The sequence below is a fragment of the Ranitomeya variabilis genome, chromosome 3 (genome assembly GCF_051348905.1).
Source record: "Ranitomeya variabilis isolate aRanVar5 chromosome 3, aRanVar5.hap1, whole genome shotgun sequence".
Lineage (NCBI taxonomy): Eukaryota > Metazoa > Chordata > Amphibia > Anura > Dendrobatidae > Ranitomeya > Ranitomeya variabilis.
The window spans coordinates 526,961,550-526,986,916 of NC_135234.1; the positions used below are offsets into that span (position 1 = coordinate 526,961,550).

Sequence of the window (25,367 nt, forward strand, 5' to 3'; positions counted from 1 at the left end):
CTTTTTAACCCTTTGTATTTTCACTGTTGTTGCTATAATCCTTGCACCATGTAATCTTCAATAAAATTTATACTTTTCTAATATATATTGGACTGCTTTTCTTCGTGGGGTGTTTAGCCTCTGTCTTTATACCTCTTCTGGTACTGTAAAGTCTCCCCACTCAAAAGCCCCATTCCATTTTCTTCCAGCTTTGTTATTTGTGAGATAAAAGTGGCATGTTTTTAAGACTGTCCCAGATTGGCCAGCTTTTGGCCAATTTATGACAATTAATTTCAGTATGTCCCAATTTTCCAATACCTTCTTTTTTTATTGTAGTCCAACTCTGTTTTCTCATCTCCATGGAAAAACCCAGGAGATTACATTAGATTAACACAGATTCTTGAGTTTTGCCTCCAGAACACTTACACTGTATTGCAAAAAACATGGCACTCTTGGTTTTATTTCCAGAATGTATTTCTGCATACTTAACCCATTAATCCCTGGAGCTTTTTTCGTTTTTGCGTTTTCGTTTGTCGCTCCCCTCCTTCCCAGAGCCATAACTTTTTTATTTTTCCGCCAATATGGCCATATGAGGGCTTATTTTATGCGGGACGAGTTGTACTTTTGAACAACATCATTGGTTTTACCATGTTGTGCACTAGAAAACGGGAAAGAAATTCCAAGTGCGCTGAAATTTCACAATAAGAGCAATCCCACACTTGTTTTTTGTTTGGCTTTTTTTTCTAGGTTCAGTAAATGCTAAAACTGACCAGATATTATGATTCTCCAGGTCATTACAAGTTCATAGACACCAAACATGCCTAGGTTCATTTTAATCTAAGTGGTGAAAAAAAAAATCCACACTTTGCTTAAAAAAAAAAATTGTGCCATTTTCCGATACCCGTAGCGTCTCCATTTTAGTGATCTGGGGTCAGTTGAGGGCTTATTTTTTGCGTGTCGAGCTGGCATTTTTAATGATACCATTTTGGAGCAGATACGTTCTTTTGATCGCCCATTATTGCATTTCAATGCAATGTGGCGGTGACAAAAAAAACGTAATTCTGCCGTTTTGAATTTTTTTCATCGCTACGTCGTTTAGTATTCAGGTTAATCATTTTTTTATTGATAGATCAGGCGATTCTGAACGCGGCGATATTAACCTCTTTCTGACCTCGGACGGGATAGAACGTCCGAGGTCAGATACCATGCTTTAATGCAGGGCTCCGGCGGTGAGCCCGCATCAAAGCCGGGACATGTCAGCTGTTTTGAACAGCTGACATGTGCCAGCAATAGTGGCGGGTGAAATCGCGATTCATTCGCCGCTATTAACTAGTTAAATGCCGCTGTCAAAAGCTGACAGCGGCATTTAACTAGCGCTTCCGGCCGGGCAGCCGGAAATGAGCGCATCGCCGACCACCATCACATGATCGGGGGTCAGCGATGAGTCAGAATGGTAACCATAGAGGTCCTTGAGACCTCTATGGTTACTGATGCTGGCCTGCTGTGAGCGCCCCCTGTGGTCGGCGCTCATAGCACACCTGTGTTTCTGCTGCATAGCAGCTATCTGATGATCGCTGCTATGTAGCAGAGGCGATCGAGTTGTGCCAGCTTCTAGCCTCCCATGGAGGCTATTGAAGCATGGCAAAAGTTAAAAAAAAAGTTAAAAAAATGTGAAAAAAATGAAAAAAATATAAAAAGTTAAAATCACCCCCCTTTCGCCCCATTCAAAATAAATCAATAAAAAAAATCAAACACACATATTTGGTATCGCCACGTTCAGAATCACCCGATCTATCAATAAAAAAAGGGTTAACCTGATCGCTAAACGGCGTAGCGAGAAAAAAATTTGAAACGCCAGAATTACGTTTTTTTTGTCGCTGCGACATTGCATTAAAATGCAATAACGGGCGATCAAAAGAACATATCTGCACCAAAATGCTATCTTTAAAAACACCAGCTCAGCACGCAAAAAATAAGCCTTCAACCGACCCCAGATCATGAAAAATGGAGACGCTACGGGTATCGGAAAATGGCGCAATTTTTTTTTTTTTTTTTTTTAGCTAAGTTTGGAATTTTTTTTCACCACTTAGGTAAAAGAGAACCTAGACATGTTTGATGTCTGTGAACTCGTAATGACATGGAGAATCATAATCGCTGGTCATTTTTTAGCATTTAGTGAACCTAGTAAAAAAGCCAATCAAAAAAAAAGTGTGGGATTGCACTTTTTTTGCAATTTCACCGCACTTGGAATTTTTTTCCCGTTTTCTAGTACAAGACATGCTAAAACCAATGATGTCGTTCAAAAGTACACCTTGTTTCGCAAAAAATAAGCCCTCACATGGCCATATTGACGGAAAAATAAAAAAGTTATGGCTCTGGGAAGAAGGGGAGCAAAAAACTAACACGTAAAAACGGAAAATCCCAAGGTCATGAAGTGGTTACACATATGTAGGTTTGATTTTTTTTATTTTATTTTGAATGGGGCGAAAGGGGGGTGATTTGAACTTCTCTATATATTTTTTTTCACATTTTTAACCCCTTAAGCCCCGGGGGTGGTTTGCACGTTAATGACCGGGCCAATTTTTACAATTCTGACCACTGTCCCTTTATCCCCTTTATCACTGTCCCAGGTTATAACTCTGGAACGCTTCAACAGATCTTGGCGATTCTGAGACTGTTTTCTCATGACATATTCTACTTCATGATAGTGGTAAAATTTATTTGATATTACCTGCGTTTATTTGTGAAAAAAATGGAAATTTGGCGAAAATTTTGAAAATTTCGCAATTTTCCAACTTTTAATTTTTATGCCCTTAAATCACAGAGATATGTCACCCAAAATACTTAATGAGTAATATTTCCCACAAGTCTACTTTACAGCAGAATTTTGCAAACAATTTTTTTTTTGTTAGGGAGTTATAAGGGTTAAAAGTTGACCAGCAATTTCTCATTTTTACAACAAAATTTACAAAACCATTTTTTTTAGGGACCACGTCACATTTAAAGTCACTTTGAGGGGCCTATATAGCAAAAAATGCCCAAAAGCGACACCATTCTAAAAACTACACCCCTCAAGCTGATCAAAACCACATTCAAGAAGTTTATTAACCCTTCAGGTGCTTCACGAGAGCTAAAGCAATGTTGAAGGAAAAAATGAAAATTTAACTTTTTAGTCACGAAAACTATCTTTTAGCAGCAATTTTTTTATTTTCCCAAAGGTAACAGGAGAAATTGGACTGCAAAAGTTGTTGTCCAATTTGTCCTGAGTACGCTGATACCCCATATGTGGGGGGGGGAACCACTGTTTGGGCGCATGGCAGGGCTCAAAAGGGAAGGAGCGCCATTTGATTTTTTTCAACCTAAAATTGGCTGGAATTGCGATCGGACGCCATGTTGCGTTTGACAAGCCCCTGATGTGCCTAAACAGTGGAAACCCCCATAAGTGACCCCAATTTGGAAACTAAACCCCCTAAGGAACTTGTCTAGATGTGTGGTGAGAACTTTGAACCCCCAAGTGTTTCACTAAAGTTTATAACGCCCGGGTGTGAAAATAAAAAATCCTGTTTTTCGCCCACAAAAATTATATTGTAGTCTCCAATATTTTAATTTCCCTAGGGTAACAGGAGAAATTGGACCTCAAGAGTTGTTGTCCATTTTGTCCTGAGTACGCTGGTACCCCATATGTGGGAAAAAAACTGTTTGGGCCCACGTTGGGGCTTGAAAGGAAAGTACTGATGTTTTGGAATGTAGAATTTGATGGCATCGTCTGCGGGCGTCATGTTCTGTTTACAAAGCCCCTGATGTGCCTAAACAGGAAAAAAAAACACAAGTGACAACATTTTGGAAAGTAGACCCCCAAAGAACGTACGTAGATGTGCCTCCTTTGGAATTAATATGTTTCCTGTAAATCAGTAGTGCATGGAGGTGTGGTACAATTTAAAGCAATCCTTCATACACAGGCCAGGTTTTTCGGGACAGGTGTCGCATTGATAGATGGTGTCCTTGCGTATTCCTCTTTTGTAGCACACTTAACACCTTTTTTGTGGCTTACCTTTTCTTCCAGTTGGCGGGACCACCCCAGGAAAATGCTGACCTGATACGATACGTGCACCTTCAGTTCCAGAAGTACTGGGGCCCGCTGCTTCCCTCGTGTCAAACATCAGGGCCTTAACCACTACATCCTGGAAATGAAGGTACGATGTATCGGTGTTGCGTGCAAATCATGACAGCAGGAAAGTGTTGAGCATTGCCATTTGTACAATGTGCACTGACAGCTTTTGTACCACACTGTTATGACCTGGTGGTTAAGAGGCCACACTGATATGACCTGGTGGCTAAAACGCAACATGGGACGAGCTCTGAGGAGGTGGTATCTCTACTGACCGCAATCCCTAATCCTAACAACAACACTAGTAATAGCCGTGGGATGTTCCTGACTCTCCCTAGACACCTCTTCACAGCCTAAGAATTAACTACCCCTAAAGAAGGAAATAGAAAGCTATCTTGCCTCAGAGAAAACCCCCAAAGGAAAGATAGCCCCCCACAAATATTGACTGTGAGTGAAGAGGGAAATGACATACACAGAAATGAAATCAGTTTTCAGCAAAGGAGGCCAATACTAAACTTGATAGACAGAGAGAAAAGGATACTGTGCGGTCAGTATTAAAAACTACAAAAATCCACGCAGAGTTTACAAAAATGAACTCCACACCGACTCACTGTGTGGAGGGGCAAATCTGCTTCCCAGAGCTTCCAGCTAGCCTGAATATGACATAGTGACAAGCTGGACAAAAAGAGACATATTTGCAAAACAATAAGTCCAAAGCAAATGGACAAACAAGAACTAGCAGAAACTTATCTTTTGCTGACAAGGACAGGCCATATGAGAAATCCAAGGAGAGAACAAAATCCAACCTAAGACATTGACAGCTGGCATGAACTAAAGCCCAGAGCAGGTTTAAATAACAAACCCAGGCAATGCGATCAGTGATGGCAGCTGCTACAGCTACCTAAAGGAGCAGCAGTTCCACTCGAAACCACCAGAGGGAGCCCAAGAGCAGAAGTCACAAAAATACCATTAGCAACCACAGGAGGGAGCTCCAGAACGGAATTCACAACAGTACCCCCCCCCCCCCCCCCGTGAGGGGTCACCGAACCCTCACCAGAGCTCCCAGGCCGATCAGGACGAGCCAAATGGAAAGCACAAACCAAATCGGCAGCATGAACATCGGAGGCAACAACCAAAGAATTATCCTCCTGGCCATAACCCTTCCACTTGACCAGATACTGAAGCTTCCGTCTCGAAAAACGAGAATCCAAAATCTTCTCCACCACATATTCCAATTCCCCCACAACCAACACCGGAGCAGGAGGATCAACGGAGGGAACCATAGGTACCACATATCTCCGCAACAAGGATCTATGGAACACATTATGAGTGGAAAAAGAAGCTGGAAGGGCCAAACGAAAAGACACTGGATTGATAATTTCAGAAATCTTATAAGGCCCAATAAAGCGAGGCTTGAACTTAGGGGAAGAAACCTTCATAGGAACATGACGAGAAGACAACCAGACCAAATCCCCCACACGAAGCCGGAGACCAACACACCGACGACGGTTAGCAAAACGTTGAGCCTTTTCCTGAGACGTCAAATTGTCCACCACATGAGTCCAAATTTGCTGCAACCTGTCCACCACAGAATCCACACCAGGACAGTCAGAAGGCTCAAGCTGCCCTGAAGAAAAACGATGATGAAAAATCAAAGTTACAAAAGAAAGGCGAAACCAAGGTAGCAGAACTAGCCCGATTATTAAGGGCAAACTCGGCCAACGGCAAAAAGGTCACCCAATCATCCTGATCAGCAGACACGAAGCATCTCAAATAGGTTTCCAAGGTCTGATTGGTTCGCTCCGTTTGGCCATTTGTCTGAGGATGGAATGCGGAAGAAAAAGACAAATCAATGCCCAGCCTAGCACAAAAGGCCCGCCAAAACCTAGAAACAAACTGGGAACCTCTGTCGGACACAATATTCTCCGGAATACCATGCAAACGAACCACATGCTGAAAAAACAACGGAACCAAATCAGAAGAGGAAGGCAATTTAGGCAAATGCACCAAATGGACCATCTTAGAGAACCGGTCACAAACAACCCAGATGACCGACATCTTCTGGGAAACCGGAAGATCAGAAATAAAATCCATAGAAATATGCGTCCAGGGCCTCTCAGGGACCGGCAAGGGCAAAAGCAACCCACTAGCACGGGAACAACAAGGCTTGGCCCGCGCACAAGTCCCACAGGACTGCACAAAAGAACGCACATCACGTGACAAAGAAGGCCACCAAAAGGACCTACCAACCAATTCTCTGGTACCAAAAATACCAGGATGGCCAGCCAACACAGAACAATGAACCTCAGAAATCACTCCTAGTCCATCTATCAGGAACAAACAGTTTCCCCACTGGACAGCGATCAGGTTTGTCAGCCTGAAATTCCTGAAGAACCCATCGTAAATCAGGGGAAATGGCAGAAAGGACCACCCCTTCTTTCAGAATGCCGACCGGTTCAAGGACCTCAGGAGAATCAGGCAAAAAGCTCCTAGAGAGGGCATCAGCCTTAATATTCTTAGAACCCAGAAGATACGAGACCACGAAATCAAAACGGGAAAAAAACAAGGACCATCGAGCCTGTCTAGGATTCAGCCGCCTGGCAGACTCGAGGTAAATCAGATTTTTATGATCGGTCAAGACCACAATACGGTGCTTAGCTCCCTCAAGCCAATGTCGCCACTCCTCAAACGCCCACTTCATAGCCAACAACTCCCAATTGCCGACATCATAATTGCGTTCAGCAGGCGAAAACTTACGGGAAAAGAAGGCACACGGTTTCATCAAGGAACCAACAGGATCCCTCTGAGACAAAACGGCCCCTGCCCCAATCTCAGAAGCGTCAACCTCAACCTGAAACGGAAGAGAAACATCCGGTTGACGCAACACCGGGGCAGAAGTAAATCGGCGTTTAAGCTCCTGAAAGGCAGAGACAGCCGCAGAGGACCAATTTGCCACATCAGCGCCTTTCTTCGGCAAATCGGTCAAGGGTTTAACCACACTGGAGAAGTTGGCAATGAAACGGCGATAAAAATTAGCAAAGCCCAAAAATTTCTGAAGGCTCTTCACGGATGTGGGTTGAATCCAATCATGAATGGCCTGAACCTTAACCGGATCCATCTCTATAGATGAGGGAGAAAAAATGAAGACTGAGAATGAGACTCCCAATCATCGGAAAAAATTAAAATGTCATCCAAATATACAATCATGAATTTATCAAGGTAAGTCCGGAAGATATCGTGCATGAAGGACTGAAAAACAGATGGAGCATTAGAGAGCCCGAATGGCATCACAAGGTATTCAAAATGGCCTTCGGGCGTATTAAACAGAGTTTTCCATTCATCACCCTGCTTAATACGAACAAGATTATATGCCCCCCGAAGGTCAATCTTCTTAAACCAACTAGCCCCCTTAATCCTAGCAAACAAATCGGAAAGCAGAGGTAAAGGGTATTGAAACTTGACCGTGATCTTATTCAAGAGGCGATAATCAATACAGGGTCTCAAGGAACCATCCTTCTTAGCAACCAAAAAAAATCCTGCTCCCAACGGTGAAGAAGATGGCCGAATATGCCCTTTCTCCAAAGACTTCTTATCATAACTCCGCATGGCGGTATGTTCAGGCACAGACAGGTTGAAAAGTCGGCCCTTAGGAAACTTACTGCCTGGAATCAAGTCAATAGCACAATCACAGTCCCTATGCGGTGGAAGGGAACTGGACTTGGGCTCAACGAATACATCCTGAAAATCAGACAAAAACTCTGGAATTTCAGAAGAGGAAGAAGAGGAAATTGACATCAAAGGAACGTCATTATGAACCCCCTGACATCCCCAACTAGTCACAGACATAGACTTCCAATCCAACACAGGATTATGTACCTGCAACCACGGAAAACCCAGCACGATAGCATCATGCAAATTATGCAACACCTGAAATCGACAATCTTCCTGATGGGCTGGCGCCATGCACATGGTTACCTGTGTCCAGAACTGGGGTTTATTTTAGCCAAAGGTGTAGCATCGATGCCCCTTAAAGAAATAGGGTTCTGCAAAGACTGTAAGGGAAAACCACAACGCCTGACAAACTCAAAGTCCATTAAGTTCAAAGCGGCGCCTGAATCCACAAACGCCATGACAGAAAATGATGACAATGAGCAAATCAAGGACACAGATAACAGAAATTTAGGTTGTACAGTACTGATGGTAAATGAACTAGCGATCCTCTTGGTACGCTTAGGGCAGACTGAAATGACATGAAAAGCATCGCCACAATAAAAACACAACCTATTCTGATGTCTGAATCCCCGTTGTTCCGTTCTAGACAGAATCCTATCACACTGCATTGGCTCAGGCATCTGCTCTGAGGACAACACCACAGCGCGCACAGTTCTGCGCTCCCGCAAGCGCCGATCAATCTGAATGGCCAGAGACATAGAATCACTCAGACCGAAAGGTCTTTAACATCTTTAACGGATTCAGAAAGACCCTTTCTGAAAATTGCCGCCAAAGCATCATCATTCCATTTGGTCAACACAGACCATTTTCTAAATTTCTGACAATACAATTCTGCCGCTTCTTGACTCTGAGACAGGGCCAACAAGGTCTTCTCCGCTTGATCCACAGAATTTGGTTCATCATATAATAATCCTAAAGCCTGAAAAAAGGCGTGTACATTAAGCAAGGCCAGATTCCCAGATTCCAGGGAAAATGCCCAATCCTGAGGATCGCCACACAGCAGGGAGATGACAATTTTAACCTGCTGAATGGAATCACCAGAGGATCGAGGTCTCAGAGCAAAAAACAGTTTACAGTTGTTTTTAAAACTCAAAAATTTGGACCTGTCCCCAAAAAACAAATCAGGAGTAGGAATCTTAGGCTCTAAAACTGGAGTCTGAACAATATAATCAGAAATACTCTGTACCCTAGCAGCAAGCTGGTCTACACGAGAAGCTAATCCCTGAACATCCATGCTAGCACAAGACTCCTCAGTCACCCAGAGAAAAAGAGGGAAGAAAAGACGAAGCAGGCTACAGAAAAAAAAATGGCTCAACACCTTTCTTCCCTTCTTCTGAGATGCATTTAACTCATTGCTGGCCAGTTGTACTGTTATGATCTGGTGACCTTGGAGCCGCATGGAACTTTCTCAGGAGTAGGTGGAACCTGTACTGACCGCAAACCCTAAACTGACACCGCAACTAGAAGTAGCCGTGGGGTGTACCTAACACATCCTAGACACCTCGACACAGCCGGAGGACTAAATACCCCTATAGATGGAAATGGGAATTCTATCTTGCCTCAGAGCAGAACCCCAAAGGATAGGCAGCCCCCCACAAATATTGACTGTGAGTATTAGAGGAAAAGACACATGCAGGCAGAAATCAGGATTTAGCAAAAGAGGCCACGCTAGCTAAATAGGAAAGGATAGGACAGAATACTAAGCAGTCAGTATTAAAACCCTAAAAATATCCACAGCAGATAATACAAAAATTCCACATCTAACTAAAGACATGGAATGTATATCTGCTTCTCCTGAGAATCCAACTTGACTGAAAATATCCAAACACAGTCTAAGCTGGACAAGAAAAAACCATGAATAGCACTGAATTGTAAAGCACACAGCATGTGTGCTGTAGAAACAAAAACCAGACACTTATCTTTGCTGATTCGGCAGCAGTGCAGGAGAAACCAGACAGAGATGCAAAACCTCCAAGAACAATGGACAACTGGCAAGGGCTAATGAATCCTGCACACCTAATATCCCAGTCAGAGCTGCAATCAGCAGGGACACGTGCCCAGGATTGCAACCCAGGGACAACTGCATTACATCAACAACCACCGGAGGGAACCCAAGAGCAGAATTCACAACAAATGCCCTTTTCCCTGTTCGCTTACCGGGACCATTGAAATAGCTCTCAAGGTCATCAGATCTTGTAAACCTGACATCATTAATTTCTGAGTCTCCTGAGATGATGGGGAGGTGACTCTTAGGATCCTGGGAGGAGGCGCCTCGAACTCTATAAGAAGACCCTGTTGGATAACACTTATGACCCAAGGGCTGTTGGAGATATTCTGCCAACTGTGAACGAAGTTCGAAAGCCTCCCCCCACCAGATCAGAGTCACTGTTTTTCTGGCTGTGACTGCTGGGGAATAAGGATATTTTTGGGTTTCCCCTTGGCATAACTCCACCTACCGGATTTTCCTTTTCCCTTAACCTGGGAGGGCTGAGACTGGGAAGCCCGAAAAAAACGCTTCCTGGGAGGTCTCTGTTCAGGAAGAGCCTTTTTCCTGTCCGTGGCTTTTTCCAGGATGTCATCTAATGAGGGCCCGAACACATAGTCACCCTTAAAGGGAATGGAACACAGCTTTATTTTTGAAGTGACATCTCCACTCCACATCTTTAGCCAGAGAGCTCTTCTGGCCGAATTTGTCTGGACTAAAGACCTGGCGGCTACACGGATGGATTCCAGTGAGGCGTCTGCAAGAAAACCAGTTGCTCTATGTAAAATAGGCAAGGAGTCCAATATTTCATCTCTCGGAGTACCCTGAGATGTGGTTTTCTAATTCTTCCATCCAGCGGAAGAGAGAGCGGGCTACACAGGTGGATGCAATATTGAACCTGAGGGCCGAGGTGGAAGTTTCCCAGGATTTTTTGAGTAGGCTTTCAATCTTCCTATCTAAGGGATCTTTTAACTGGGAGGAGTCTTCGAACGGCAGGGCAGTCTTTTTTGCCACTCTAGCCACCTGGACATCTATTTTTGGGATGTTCCATTTAATTGAATCCTTATCCAGAGGAAACCGATGTTTAAAGTCTGACGGGGTTGTTAGCCGTTTCTCAGGAAGTTCCCACTCATTATTGATCATATCAATGATACTTTTGTGTACGGGAAAACCAGGTTGTTTATCAGTAAGTATGCCGAATAACTCATCCTGTATAGACTGAGGAACTGGTTCCTCCTTTAGCCCCATAGTATTCCTCACTGCGGACACCAATTCCTCAATATATTCAGAGGAAAAAAGGTATTTTCTGATTTCAGCAGATTTATGAGGTAGGACATCTTCCCATTTAACTGAAGATGACGCATAAGAGCCATCAGATTCTGAATCAGAATATTCCTGGATCTTCCTCTTCTTGGGAAGTGATGGACCAGGTGAGGGTGGTGGTGGAGGGGGGGCAAGCGTGGCTAAAGAGGTCTGAACCTCCTGTCTAACCAAGGAACGTATCTCTTCAATTAGTGAAGAATGTTCAGCCTGGATTATTTTGTCCGTACAGGGTTGGCACAATTTTTTCTCCCATTTTAAGGGCAGTTTTCCATTACAAGTAGCACATTTGCGCTTAGTAGTAGCTTTATGGCCAGGCTTGTCTCCCTGAAATGAGAGAGGAAGCGGTATGAGAGGGTACACTAAAATCTACCTTTAAATGGGACCCGTCCCTGCCACACTTACTGGGGCTTGGGGAGCGCTGGGCTCTGCAGCTGCAGGGCAAGACGTATCCATGCTGAGCAGGCTTACCCGAAACGTCTTCTGCAGATAATATATAGAAAATAAGGCTGCCCCAGCGCGTGGCAATTTGCCGCCCCTCCCCCTCCGCAGTCCCAGGCAGGCGTGCGAGGATGCAGCATGCCTCACACGCCGTTCGGAGGTCCATCCCAGACAGAGTAACGCTCCTTCACACACGAGCGCCGACCCGGAAGAGAAGCGTCAAGTGACTTCCGGGTCGCCGAACGGTGCGCACAGGAGGGGGAGACGCCGGAGAGCTCAGGGAGGCCTCCGGGATGGGAACACCAGCCCGCTTTACCCCCCAAGGGGACACAGGAGAAATGGGAATGCGGTCCCAGAATCTGAAGAGACGGGAGCATAACGGAGGAGGAAGCCCTGGGAGCCCGACCACCAGTGCCCGGCCAAGATTATAAGGTACACTGCCAGAGCCGGCCGCGCAGCGCACCAAAAACCTCTCCAGAAAGACACTGGTTAATGGGAGGTGGGAGGGGGTTTTAACCTCTTGTGCTTCCTGTCCCCCATTAGGGTACGGGGACAACCTCCTGGGCTGTCGTGGAAGGCAACTAGAGACAAAACGGTGGACATTAACTTTTCACAACTTTTTAAATATTTGCTGCTGCCATCAATTTCTACATTATTTTTTTCAAATGATAATGGAAAAATGTTATAACTTTCAAATAATACAATGCTCAGCATAAATGAGTACACCAACTTTTAAAAAGTAATATTTTAATCAATACAACAATTTCCAACATTTTGAGGAGACTGAGCTTTATAGAACATTTTTTTAACCCATAACGTGAAATTAATATGTTTCAGTATAAAATCTTCAGTTTTACTAAAAGGTTTGTAAATGCATGATTCCTGCAGTGAAACATGGTGGTGGCAGTGTCCTTATGTGGGGCTGCATGAGTGCAGCTGGTGTCGGGAAACTACATTTCATTGGTGGTATCATGAGTTCACAGATATACTGCTCTGTATTGAAAAAAAGATGCTACCATGCCTCCGTTCCCTTGGTAGACGTGCACTTTTCCGACACATCTATTGTATTAATGAAGAACAGCACAAATTGATTCAGTGGCCAAATAGGTGTCCTGATCTGAACACGACTGAAACATCTATGGGGAATTCTGAAGAGACAAGTTGATCATCATTCTCCATCCATCATCCAAGCTCTAAAAGAGATCGTTTTTGTAGAATGGAAAAAAGATAAATGTTGCAGTATGTCGCCAACTTGTTCATTCCATGCCTACAGGACTTGGTGCTGTACTTAAAAAATGAAGGTTATACGAGCTCGAACAAAATACTAGATGTAATAGTTTTCGATCTAGAGTGTGTTCATTTTTGCATCAACTAATTTGAGTAAAACTGAAGATTTCGTAGTGAAAGTTAAACTAACTTTCACATTAAGCATTCAAATTATGCTTCATAAAACTCATTTCTTGTCAAAATTTTCAAAATTGTTCCTATAGTCAGTGAAATAATGTTTATAATCTAACCTTTCCAAGGAGATATATTGAATTTATGCTAAGTACTGTATGTGTTGTATGTTCTGTTGTGAAAAAAAGGTGGGTAAAAAATTTCCAAATCATTGCATTTTTTTTCTCTACATTGTACTTACTTTTATGGAATTGTACGAGTCTAGGATGCAGTATTAGTGTAATATGGTTATCCTGTGTGTAGTGACCGAGCTGCTTTCTTTCAAGTCTCTCATCTTAGTACCAGAATACCTCTTTCATACTGTATCTTCTGATCGATCCTGCCACATTCACTCAACAAACGTCATGTTTAAGGGGGCATGTTGTAAAGACAAACGTGCAGTGTAAAAGATAGCCATTGTGTATGCCATCTTAAGGAAGATTGCACAGCAGAATATTTATTCCTTAATCCTCCTAATTACCGGAATGCATGTAATGATGTGTAAGTGTAATAAAATAGTGATCGCAGTCCTCTATGGTTCAAAGTGCCAATCAAGTTAATAACTCCTCTGCAGCTTTTACCACTCTCAAAGTAGTGACTGTGGGGTGTGGTGCCACTTTCCTAGTGTAAGTATATGAGACTGAATAAAGACTTAATTGAGAAATCGACTTCCAGCCCTCACATATACATAGCTCCCAACCGTCCCTCATTGTGCGGGACTGTCCCGCATTTGATGCTTTTCCCCGCTCTCCTGCACGGGACACTCTGCTCCCGCAGACAACAAAACAACCAATATATGGATACCCAAAGGAACCACCAAACAGAAAGTAGATATAAAAATGCCTTTATTGTATATGATTGGCTAGATAATACAAAACAATTGTGCGCACAACAGGACTAAAAAAATATATATCTATAAAGTTAAAATTAAATTGATGGTAACGGCTGACCCAGTATATATATATATATATATATATATATATATATATATATATATATATATATATATATATATATATATATATATATATATATATATATATGTACTAGTGCTATACTTCCACAACTAATCATGAGGGGATTACCTCATTTGGAGTGCAATAGTGATAGCCACGGGACATGGCAGACCCAGATAATAAGGTAGTAATCGTGTACCTCCCTTTTTCTTGCACCCTGCACTTTATATGGTTGTTTTTTGAGTTATTCCTTTGCACACCAATTGCAGTTTGCACATTGCACTGTTGCACTTCACATTGCCACCTACAGTCGTGGCCAAAAGTATTGACACCCCTGCAATTCTGTCAGATAATACTCAGTTTCTTCCGGAAAATGATTGCAAACACAAATTCTTTGTTATTATTATCTTCATTTAATTTGTCTTAAATGAAAAAACACAAAAAGAATTGTCCTAAAGCCAAATTGGATATAATTCCACACCAAACATAAAAAAGGGGGTGGACAAAAGTATTGGCACTGTTCGAAAAATCATGTGATGCTTCTCTAATTTGTGTAATTAACAGCACCTGTAACTTACCTGTGGCACCTAACAGGTGTTGGCAATAACTAATTCACACTTGCAGCCAGTTGACATGGATTAAAGTTGACTCAACCTCTGTCCTGTGTCCTTGTGTGTACCACATTGAGCATGGAGAAAAGAAAGAAGACCAAAGAACTGTCTGAGGACTTGAGAAACCAAATTGTGAGGAAGCATGAGCAATCTCAAGGCTACAAGTCCATCTCCAAAGACCTGAATGTTCCTGTGTCTACCGCGCACAGTGTCATCAAGAAGTTTAAAGCCCATGACACTGTGGCTAACCTCCCTAGATGTGGACGGAAAGGAAAAATTGACAAGAGATTTCAATGCAAGATTGTGTGGATGTTGGATAAAGAGCCTTGACTAACATCCAAACAAGTTCAAGCTGCCCTGCAGTCCGAGGGTACAACAGTGTCAGCCCGTACTATCCGTCGGCGTCTGAATGAAAAGGGACTGTATGGTAGAAGACCAAACTTCTTACCCCGAGACATAAAAAAGCCAGGCTGGAGTTTGCCAAAACTTGCCTGAAAAAGCCTAAAACGTTTTGGAAGAATGTTCTCTGGTCAGATGAGACAAAAGTAGAGCTTTTTGGGCAAAGGCATCAACATAGAGTTTTCAGGAGAAAAAAGAGGCATTCAAAGAAAAGAACACGGTCCCTACAGTCAAACATGGTGGAGGTTCCCTGATTTTTTGGGGTTGCTTTGCTGCCTCTGGCACTGGACTGCTTGACCGTGTGCATGGCATTATGAAGTCTGAAGACTACCAACAAATTTTGCAGCATAATGTAAGGCCCAGTGTGAGAAAGCTAGGTCTCCCTCAGAGGTCATGGGTCTTCCAGCAGGACAATGACCCAAAACACACTTCAAAAAGCACTAGAAAATGGTTTGAGAGAAAGCACTGGAGACTTCTAAGGTGGCCAGCAATGAGTCCAGACCTGAATCCCATAGAACACCTGTGGAGAGATCTAAAAATGGCAGTTTGGAGAAGGGATCCTTCAAATATCAGGGACCTGGAGCAGTTTGCCAAAGACGAATGGTCTAAAATTCCAGCAGGGCATTGTAAGAAACTCATTGATGGTTACCAAAAGTGGTTGGTCGCAGTTATTTTGGCTAAAGGTTGTGCAACCAAGTATTAGGCTGAGGGTGCCAATACTTTTGTCTGGCCCATTTTTGGAGTTTTGTGTGAAATGATCAATGTTTTGCTTTTTGCTTCATTCTCTTTTGTGTTTTTTCATTTAAGACAAATTAAATGAAGATAATAATACCAAAGAATTTGTGAATGCAATCATTTTCAGGAAGAAACTGAGTATTATCTGACAGAATTGCAGGGGTGTCAATACTTTTGGCCACAACTGTATGTGGATATGTGGTGGCAATATATGCATTGCAGAGTCTAATAACACTTCAGCAAAGGAGGATTTAATTTTCCTCACATGCTTTTTTGTTTTTTTTGCACAGTTATTTGCGGTTTTGCACATTGCACTTCAAATGAGGTAATCCCCTCATAATTACCGTATTTTTCGGACTACAAGACGCACTTTTTCCCCCCCAAAAAAGGGGGGAAAATGGGGGGTGCGTCTAATAGTCGCAATGCAGGCTTACCGTGGCGGCAGAGGTACGGTGGCAGAGGCGTGGTGGCAGAGGTGCGGCGGCAGACGTGCGGGGATGAGGAGGCGCAGTGAGCGGGGTCCCTTTCCCCGGTGAGGTGATGCAGCAGCCCGGTTATCAGCAGAGTCGGGTGAATCCTGTTGTTTAGCGGTGGTGGCGGCCATCTTCCGGAGGCCGTGCGTGCGCAGATGGAGCGCTCTGCTTCCCGGGGCTTCAGGAAAATGGCCGCGGGATGCCGCGCGTGCGCAGATGGGGATCGCGGCGGCCATTTTCCTGAAGTTTGTGGCTTCAGGAAAATGGCCGCCGCGATCTCCATCTGCGCACGCGCGGCATCCCGCGGCCATTTTCCTGAAGCCCCGGGAAGCAGAGCGCTTCATCTGCGCACCCGCGGCCTCGGGAAGATGGCCGCCACCACCACTAACAACAGTATTCACCCGGCTCTGCTGCTTACCGGGCTGCTGCATCACCTCACCGGGGAGAGGGACCCCTCTGACGCCATATCTCTCACTTCGCCTCCTCATCCCAGCACCTCCTCATCCCAGCACCTCCTCATCCCAGCACCTCCTCATCCCAGCACCTCCTCATCCAAGGACCTCCTCATCCCAGCACCTCCTCATCCCAGGACCTCCTCATCCCAGGACCTCCTCATCCCAGGACCTCCTCCTCCCAGCACCTCCGCCAGTAACCACTGCTGCAACCCTCCCATGGACACCAGGCCGTGGCGTCGCCCACCTAAGCAGGAAGGGACCCTGCTCAGGTGCACGCCGTACCGCATCACCCCACCTCTGCCGACACCATGCCTCCTGTGACCCTGCTCTGCCACCGCCAGCCCTCAGGTAAGATACTGTAAATTCGAACAATAAGACGGACCCCCATCTTATAAAAAATCTTTTTTTCTGCAATTTTCACCCCAAATTTGGGGTGCGCCTTATGGTCCGGTGCGTCCGAAAAATACGGTAGTTGTGGAAGTATAGCACTAGTACATATATATAAAAAAATATTCCTTTTTTTGCATGCACATATTGAAATAGGAAAACACTACTCCTATATATACATATATAAACTGGGTCAGCCGCTACCATCAATTTAATTTTAACTTTATAGATATATATTTTTTTAGTCCTGTTGTGCGCACAATTGTTTTGTATTATCTAGCCAATCATATACAATAAAGGCATTTTTATATCTACTTTCTGTTTGGTGGTTCCTTTGGGTATCCATATATTGGTTGTGTTTTGCTCTTTCCTTGTATAAGTGGTTTCTCACTTTTTTCACAGAGCACCAATCACTGGAACATAATTCACAGTATACTTCTTTTTTATTATGGATTTTATTTAGTAAATATTGGTAAAGTGCTTGGTCTGTGTTCCTTTAATCCTGCAGACAACAGGAGAATTAGCTGTCACACACCCCTTTGGGTTAGGCCACGCCCCTTCCCCATGTTCCTGAGTCTTACTCTTAGGGCTTCCTGTGGCATGAAGGAGGCACTGCCAGCGCTGGGCACGAGGTCATCCGCAGGACACGGACGTGGCGAGGAGGGGGAGGACAAGGAGCTGGATGTTGTGCAGGACGAGCAGGCACACCGACCCTCATGCCCCCGGTGTGTGCGGTGCCAGGTAGGTGCCAGCAGGATAATGAGCTGGAGTGGGCATGCTCGGTAGCCATGTGCTGCAGCAGGCTGCTTGTTTCTCTGCTTGTAACAAAGGAAACTAGTTCTCACCGTGCAGAGAAATGTCTCCAGAATTACTGATCTGTACCTAATGAGGCTTTGTGCTGTCGCTGCCCCTCCATCACTGCCAGGGAAGCAACACATGCCCTGGTGAGGGCACCCGCAGGTGAGCGCCATGCAGCACTGGCACAGGGCTCACACACCCCCTTCTCTGGAGAGAAGCACGTGCCCTGGTGATGCGCTGCCTGTTATGTGTGGGGTCAGGAGGTGTGTACGAGGTGTACGTAGCGGAGCCGCGTGTGTACGAGGTGTACGGAGCGGAGCCGCGTGTGTACGAGGTGTACGGAGCGGAGCCGCGTGTGTACGAGGTGTACGGAGCGGAGCCGCGTGTGTACGAGGTGTACGGAGCGGAGCCGCGTGCGGCCAATATACAGTATGAAGCATCATGTGCGGTCATTATACAGTATGGAGCACTGTGTGGCCATTATACAGTATGGAGCATCATGTGGGCCCATTATACTGTATGGAGCATCACGTGGGGCCAGTATACTGTACGCAGCATCATTTGGGGCCATCATACAGTAAGGAGCATCATGTGGGGCCATTATACAGTATGGAGCATCATGTGTGGCCATTATACAGTATGGAGCACTGTGTGGCCATATTTTTTTGTTTATAATTATTCTTTATGAAACAGTGTGATCAGCAGTGTTAAATGGGTGTTGTTGGAACGTGGATATGGGTGTGACTAGTTATGAATGGGTGTGGTCAGAGGTGTGGCCTAAAATTTGCCGCGACGCGCGTTGCGCGCCGCAAACTTTGTCCCTGTGTGAGCCTGCTAGTGTTTTCAGGACAGATGGGCCAAAAATGAACCAAAGCAGTGCTGGAAACCAGCGGTGACGGCAATCGGTAAATATTTAAATACACTGTTTTAATACTATTACACCATTACATTTATAATTAGGAAGGATTAACTTAAATACTATGGGTCTAATTCATCAAAACTTTAAACCCAGAATTCGGTCTTAAAAGCTTTGAAAAGTTGGAAAATTTAGGTGCAACTAGGAGAGAAAATGTTATGACTTTCGGAGTCTTCACGCCAGTTTGTTCTAGCTCCACCCATTTTTTTTTTCAGAGATGGGGCAGGTCAGGAGCTTGTCTAATTCATGACAAACTGTGGTGTTACATATGTCAGAAAACTCATTCCAACACCTACTGGAGTGAGATTTCTGGCATAGCGCACAGAGTCTCACGCCAATTGTCACAAACTCCAGATTCATGAAGAAGCGTTCACCTCTTCACATATCAGGACCATCTGACTACAGCAGGGGTCCCCAACCTGTAGCTCGGGAGCCACATGTGGCTCGCAGTCCTATAAATTGTGGCTCGTGGCTGTCTGTCAGCTTGGTGCATTAGCTCCAGTTCTAGCAAACAGGTATGAAGAGCACATCTGAAAATGGTGAATTTTTTGAGCAGCCCTGCACAGAAGAGCAGCCCTGGATGCACATTATACTGGTGTTAGGGGTTTTGAGATGAATTAAGCATGGTACGCTGGAGACAAGATGACACCACCTGCCAGAGGAGGTGTTTGAAGCTGGATGTGACAGTGACTTGGGTGTGCTTGAGAGGAGAACTGAATTGGGGGTATTGTAGGAACCCCTGGATCTTTGTATACTGCTTTGGAGTGATTGATTTTTGTGGAAAAGCTTTGGTTACCATTATGCCTATAATGGGGGCTTTGGTTGCCACTATTGTGACGGGGGGCGGGAGCTGAATGTGGCTCGCGACCCTCTCTCAAGGCTGGATGTGGCTCACGACTCTCTCTCAAGCCTGGATGTGGTTCATGTAAGGGGGTGTGCAGGCGGCTGGTTTGAGCCCGGCCTTCCTGTGCATGCCTACCTAATGAAACTGGGTACTTTTTGTGTTTGCTGTGTGCCCTGTGTAGTTTATGATATTTGACACTGTTTAATATGATAATGGCTGACACTGTTCTGATATCTGTGTGTTAGGGACAGGAATAGGGACAGTCAGTGGCAGTGGTAGGTCAGCATTAGTAAGGGTTATGGCAGTGTAGTTACAGGTTAGTGTTAAGGGGGCGCTGTAGAGTAGGAGATTAGATTGTGTTGAGAACTAGTTTCAGTCAGAGTAGTGACAGTTGAGAAAGGGGGCGGAGCCAGTGTAGTGGCAGGGAGAGGGCCTTTCTGAGGTAATTTTCAGGTAGTGGGAGGAGCTAGAACAGCGTGAGGGTGAGGAGAATTGTTCTAGAAGGAGTTGTGACAGAAAGCTGAACAGAGCAACAGTGTAGAGTTAAGAGAGCGAGGCAGCCTGGAAGAATCAGTGGCTAGTCTGTGGGTTACCTCCGGGACTTACGGTCCGAACAGGATGGTCCGAACAGGAATTGCGGAGGCAACCTGAATTTTCACCCAAGATGGGGAAAGTGGACGGGGAGCACTCAGTATCAGCTAGCTGTATGGTTCAGGAAGCTGCGGGCCTGGGAGCCATGGTGCAGGAAGAAAAGCTGAGGGAGCAGACCAGGGAAAACGCAGGATATGGATTACTCATGTATTGGGAAAATGGATGGACTGTAACTGTTATGAAGATGCACGAGTTAAGTAAAGTTTTATTGAAAATGAACTTGGACTTTGAGAACATTTGTGTGTGTCTGAGACGGATTGGAGCCCTGTATGCTGTGAAGGATTCTGACCCACAGGTGGGTGAAATACGTGACACACACAGCACACCACAAAATGGACATGATATTTCTCTAGCGGAGCGTCGGGGTGTGATGAGGAAGCAGCAGCAATCCCTCGGTACGGCGACCCCCCTGGCCCCCGTTACACTCGCAACCCTCTCTCAGGGCTGAATGTGGCTCTCAAGGTCAGAAACGTTGGGGACCTCTGGACTACAGCATGCTCCCTCATCAAGACTGTTGAAAACAATGATAGCCTTGATCAATCTCCACATCTGATAAATATTTTCCAGACTATTAAAAGTACTTTAAAAGGGTTTTCCAGTGATGGAGGAGTAAACAGTAAGATGCGTTGACGACACTAGCAGTTGACAATCGACATGTACAAGTCAACCATTCTAATCTAATTTATAGGACACCTGCCGATCATGCACACATCCTCGCAGGCATCTGAGGACACAGGATGATCAGTGCTGCTCACCTCTCAATCTCCTGACAATCTTCAGGAGTACTTTAAGTAGCTGCTCAATCCCCTCCATTACCAGTACCATTTTTCTAAACAGAGCAGTTTCTTAACCATCAATTGGCAGAAAATTATGGAACAAATTGTTAAAAAGATATATCTCTATAGGAAAAAGCTATAATATCGAATGAATGGTTTTGAAAGACCAGTCTTCCAGCATTTCTGTCACCCGGTTTTATCGTAGTGCCTCCATCAAGAGAAATTTCAATTTATCTCTGTCACATTTGGTCATAACACAGACCTTATGTTTTCTCTGTAGCTTGCCTAATGTATCTAACACCATCATTCCTCGCGTCAATGTACCATTAAGTTCAACCCCTACTACACAATTAATAGCATCAGTGACAAATGTGTCATCTACGGCTGCAGCCATGGCATAGGAGTCGCAGGTTAGGAATCCTTTAGACCAATCCTCTTCCTCAGCAGAGCTTTTAGTACATTTTTCAGAATGAGCCATTATCTTTCTCATAAATTCTGCTTTCTCCGTTTTCTGAGAAATCCAGTCATGGTAAAATTCCTACAAAAATGTAACAGTGATGGAGCTTAATAATTCATGTCTTACAATAAAGAGCAAAAAAACGTTAACATTGCTTGGGTCCATCACTAGTCTTGTTAATGCGGGACTAAAACAAAACAGTTTTTGATCAGCAGTTACTGATTCCGGAGGTGTAGATCCCCCACCCCAATTTAATAGGGGGTGGATCTGCAGTATCTGCCTGTGTCCATTATAGAAATGAAGGTGCTGCTGCACTACGGCAGAATTCGAAAATGTCCGGCCACTTCCGGCAACAGCCGATTGGTGGTGGTGCCAGGAGTCGCACACACACAGATAAGATATTGATGGCCATCAATAAAAAAGTACTGGCTAACTTTAAACAAAAAAATGCACAACTTACCCAAGGAAGGTTGTTCTTATAAGTGAATTCCCACGTTGCAATATAAGTTGGACAATCATAGTTGTTTAATACAATATAAGCTGCCTCTGGATCACATGCAAAATTGAATTCGCCACAAACGGTCAGATTACCTCTTGCTAAAATAGAAAGAGAACAAGAAAACAGATACTTTTGTTCTACATTTATGAACATCTTTAACAGATCTCCAGAGGCTAATTCATAAATAACATCTCCCATCAAAACAGGACTTTTCTATATGGACAAAAAGAGTATGATGGATCCATAGATGGATCCTTTGCCACATGGGTTTTTTTTTGCCTTCCTCTGGATCAACATGTTAGGGCATGTTAGGTTAGGCTAAGGGTTGAACTAGATGGACTTAAAAGTCTTCCTTCAACCTTTATAACTATATTACTATGAAGTTACGAAGGTCAATGTAATTTTATGTGCATATGAATAAAGAGGTTCCTTATTTAGAATATAAAAGCATGGACGAACAACTCTTATTACCTGCCCGAACTACAGGCAGCATGAATCCGACACCAGCTGTGCCATTGCAGCCAGGCATGTTTTTCTCTGAAACACTGCATAGTTTCAGAGAGAACATACTTTGAGAAGCTGACAAGAGACTATATGTCCAGTTGACAGTCAGATCTATTTGTAGGTGTGCACTGTACATATGAAGAACCCTGTCAGTCATGGGAAGGGGGTGGGGAGAAGCCACTGGTGACCTTTGCTTCGGACTAGTCATGCACGACACAAAGTCCCTGGCCAGTTTCTCAATCTATGTTTTTTCTGAAACAATGTAAATTTTCAGAGTAAAACATGCCTGGCTACAATAGTGCAGCTGGTGTCAGATTCATGCTGCCGGTGGATCATGTAGCATGAATCTGATGAAACATTCCCTTTAAACTTGATAAAAGTCAACTTGTAGTGAAAATATAATAAGTACTTACACTCCATGTTACCACCCATAATAAAAAGACTATTAATTTTCTGTGGAAATGTGGGATCCATGTTCACAGCTAAAGCAAGGTTAGTCAATGGTCCAGTCGCAACAAGAGACACCTGTATTAAAATGTAAAGTACAAGCAATGTAAACAGTACAGTGATAATAAATCTATTAAAGGTACCGTCACACTCAGCGACTTTGCAGCGAGAACGACGACGATCCGTGACGTTGCAGCGTCCTGGATAGCGATCTCGTTGTGTTTGACACGCAGCAGCGATCTGGATCCCGCTGTGATATCGCTGGTCGGAGCTAGAAGTCCAGAACTTTATTTCGTCACTGATCACCCGCTGTCATCGCTGGATCGGTGTGTGTGTGACACCGATCCAGCGATGTGTTCACTTGTAACCAGGGTAAATATCGGGTTACTAAGCGCAGGGCCGCGCTTAGTAACCCGATATTTACCCTGGCTACCATTGTAAAAGTAAAAAAAAAAAACACTACATACTCACCTTCTGATGTCTGTCACGTCCCCCGCCGGCGGCTTCCCTGCACTGAATGTGTCAGCGCCGGCCGGCCGTAAAGCAGAGCACAGCGGTGACGTCATCGCTGCTGCCGGCGCTGACACATTCAGTCAGTGCAGGAAGCTCTCGGTAGCAGCGCGTAACCCTGTGGACGCCGGGGGACGTGACAGACATCAGAAGGTGAGTATGTAGTGTTTTTTTTTACTTTTACAATGGTAACCAGGGTAAATATCGGGTTGCTAAGCGCGGCCCTGCACTTAGTAACCCGATGTTTACCCTGGTTACCCGGGTGCTGCAGGGGGACTTCGGCATCGTTGAAACTGTCTTCAACGATGCCGAAGTAGTTCCCCTGATCGTTGGTCGCTGGAGAGAGCTGTCTGTGTGACAGCTCCCCAGCAACAGTAAAGAAAGTCTCGCACTCAACTTAAATATTCTTGCAGATTTATTAGTACTGGAGTAGCACTGGAAACGTTTCAGCCTTAATTAGGCTTTCATCAGTCACTACAATATCCAAAAGGAGAGCCAAAACATAATACAGTGTGTAAACAAAAGTACATAAAAAAATACATAAAAAAACATAAGAACAAAAGTATATACAATTTTACAATGGGAGCCATACTTGAAAACTCATATAGAAGCTCTTGTTGCAGTGATACCACGTAGAATATCAACGCCCAAAGTTATCTATCAAGTGACCACAAGATTGGGAAGGACATATATTGTGAACAACACATACCGTGTTATGTCTTTCGAAGTATATCGACAACAGGAAGGATTTGGGTACCTAGTCTCTGCACCACTTGATAGTAGTGCACACGGTGTTTTTCCATAGAGCTCCCCAGCAACCACACAACGACTTACCAACGATCGCATCGCTGGTCGTGATCGTTGGTAAGTCGTTTAGTGTAACGGTACCTTAAGAATGAGGATTCTTCAAGTACATGTGCAAAGAATAGACAAACGCTCTAGTAATTGATCAGTTCATTTATCCATAAGGAACATGACATTTATATCCAGGTTTTCACATGAGATTATGTAAATCGTTCTCAAAGAATAACGTCATAATCAAATAGAAATGCCAAGGTCACGTCAGCATTAGTTGTGTTCTTGGAGTCCGTAGAAATTAATGTCCACACCCTTGTATTCCAATGCAAGACTCAATTTAGATCAACACATAAATCAGCAAATTAGCAAATAATCCCAAACTAAATGTTATTGTACACCTGAAAACATGCATTCTGCAAGCCACTGCTCTGTCGTCTGTATAAGTACTTATTCTTCCTCCACTACCCACACTACCCAGGAGATGTGGCATCTGCTGACCATGTACAGGGGCACATTTGTAACATTATTTCAGCACAGGAACATTTTTTTTTTAAACATCTAATTGTGGAACTTATTTTTATTCCAAGATCTATTAATTAAAATGTACTTTGTTTGCGAGACAACCCCTTTAAATGCTTTGTAAAAATTCCTCAGCTTTACAGATTCTACCTCTCTTTGCACTGCGTCTGTTTGTTGCAGGCTCAATGTGCGCTATCTGAAATTTACAAAAATTTGTGATTTTTAAACTTATTTTTCTTCCCATAAAGGGGTTGTCCAGGCTTATCACAAAAGTGGACCGCTTCCAGCACTTTAACCCCCGTAACACTGCGATCAAACATGATCGCAGCATTCCAGAGCCGGCAGAGGGGCTGACAGGCCCTCTGCCTTTGGATCAGAGACCCCACGGCATGACGAGGGGTCCCGATCGCTGCCATGGAGACCCAATATTGTCATGACAACATCCGGGTCTTCAGACCTGAGAGACTTCCTGCCATGCGCAGTGCAGGTCAGGAAGTTTCTCAGGTTAGTGTAAATTACACGCAGCGCAGATCTGCATGCTATAGAAGCGATCAGCCTGCACAAAATGAGTGTCAAATAGAGGGACGAAGTGTAAAAGTAAGAATAAAAAAAAAAAAAAAAAGAAATTTAA

The 25,367-nt window shown here is 44.2% G+C and overlaps 1 protein-coding gene across 3 annotated transcripts in view; it reads right to left on the bottom strand.

The window, feature by feature from the left end:
• Positions 1-17,465: 17,465 nt before the first annotated feature.
• LOC143816528 (nucleoside hydrolase-like) overlaps positions 17,466-25,367 on the bottom strand; it is a 34,136-nt gene continuing 26,234 nt past the window's right edge. Inside the window, exons 4-7 of one of the 3 annotated variants that reach the window (XM_077297023.1) lie at positions 22,876-22,987; positions 21,920-22,056; positions 20,715-21,540; positions 18,718-19,130 (exon numbers count right to left, since the gene is read on the bottom strand). In XM_077297023.1, coding sequence (XP_077153138.1) covers positions 21,199-21,540; positions 21,920-22,056; positions 22,876-22,987 — 591 coding nt within the window. In that variant the 3' untranslated portion in view covers positions 18,718-19,130; positions 20,715-21,198. Of the gene's footprint in view, positions 21,541-21,919; positions 22,057-22,875; positions 22,988-25,367 lie in introns of all 3 variants that reach the window. The other 2 variants (XM_077297024.1, XM_077297021.1) reach the window with 2 other exon arrangements.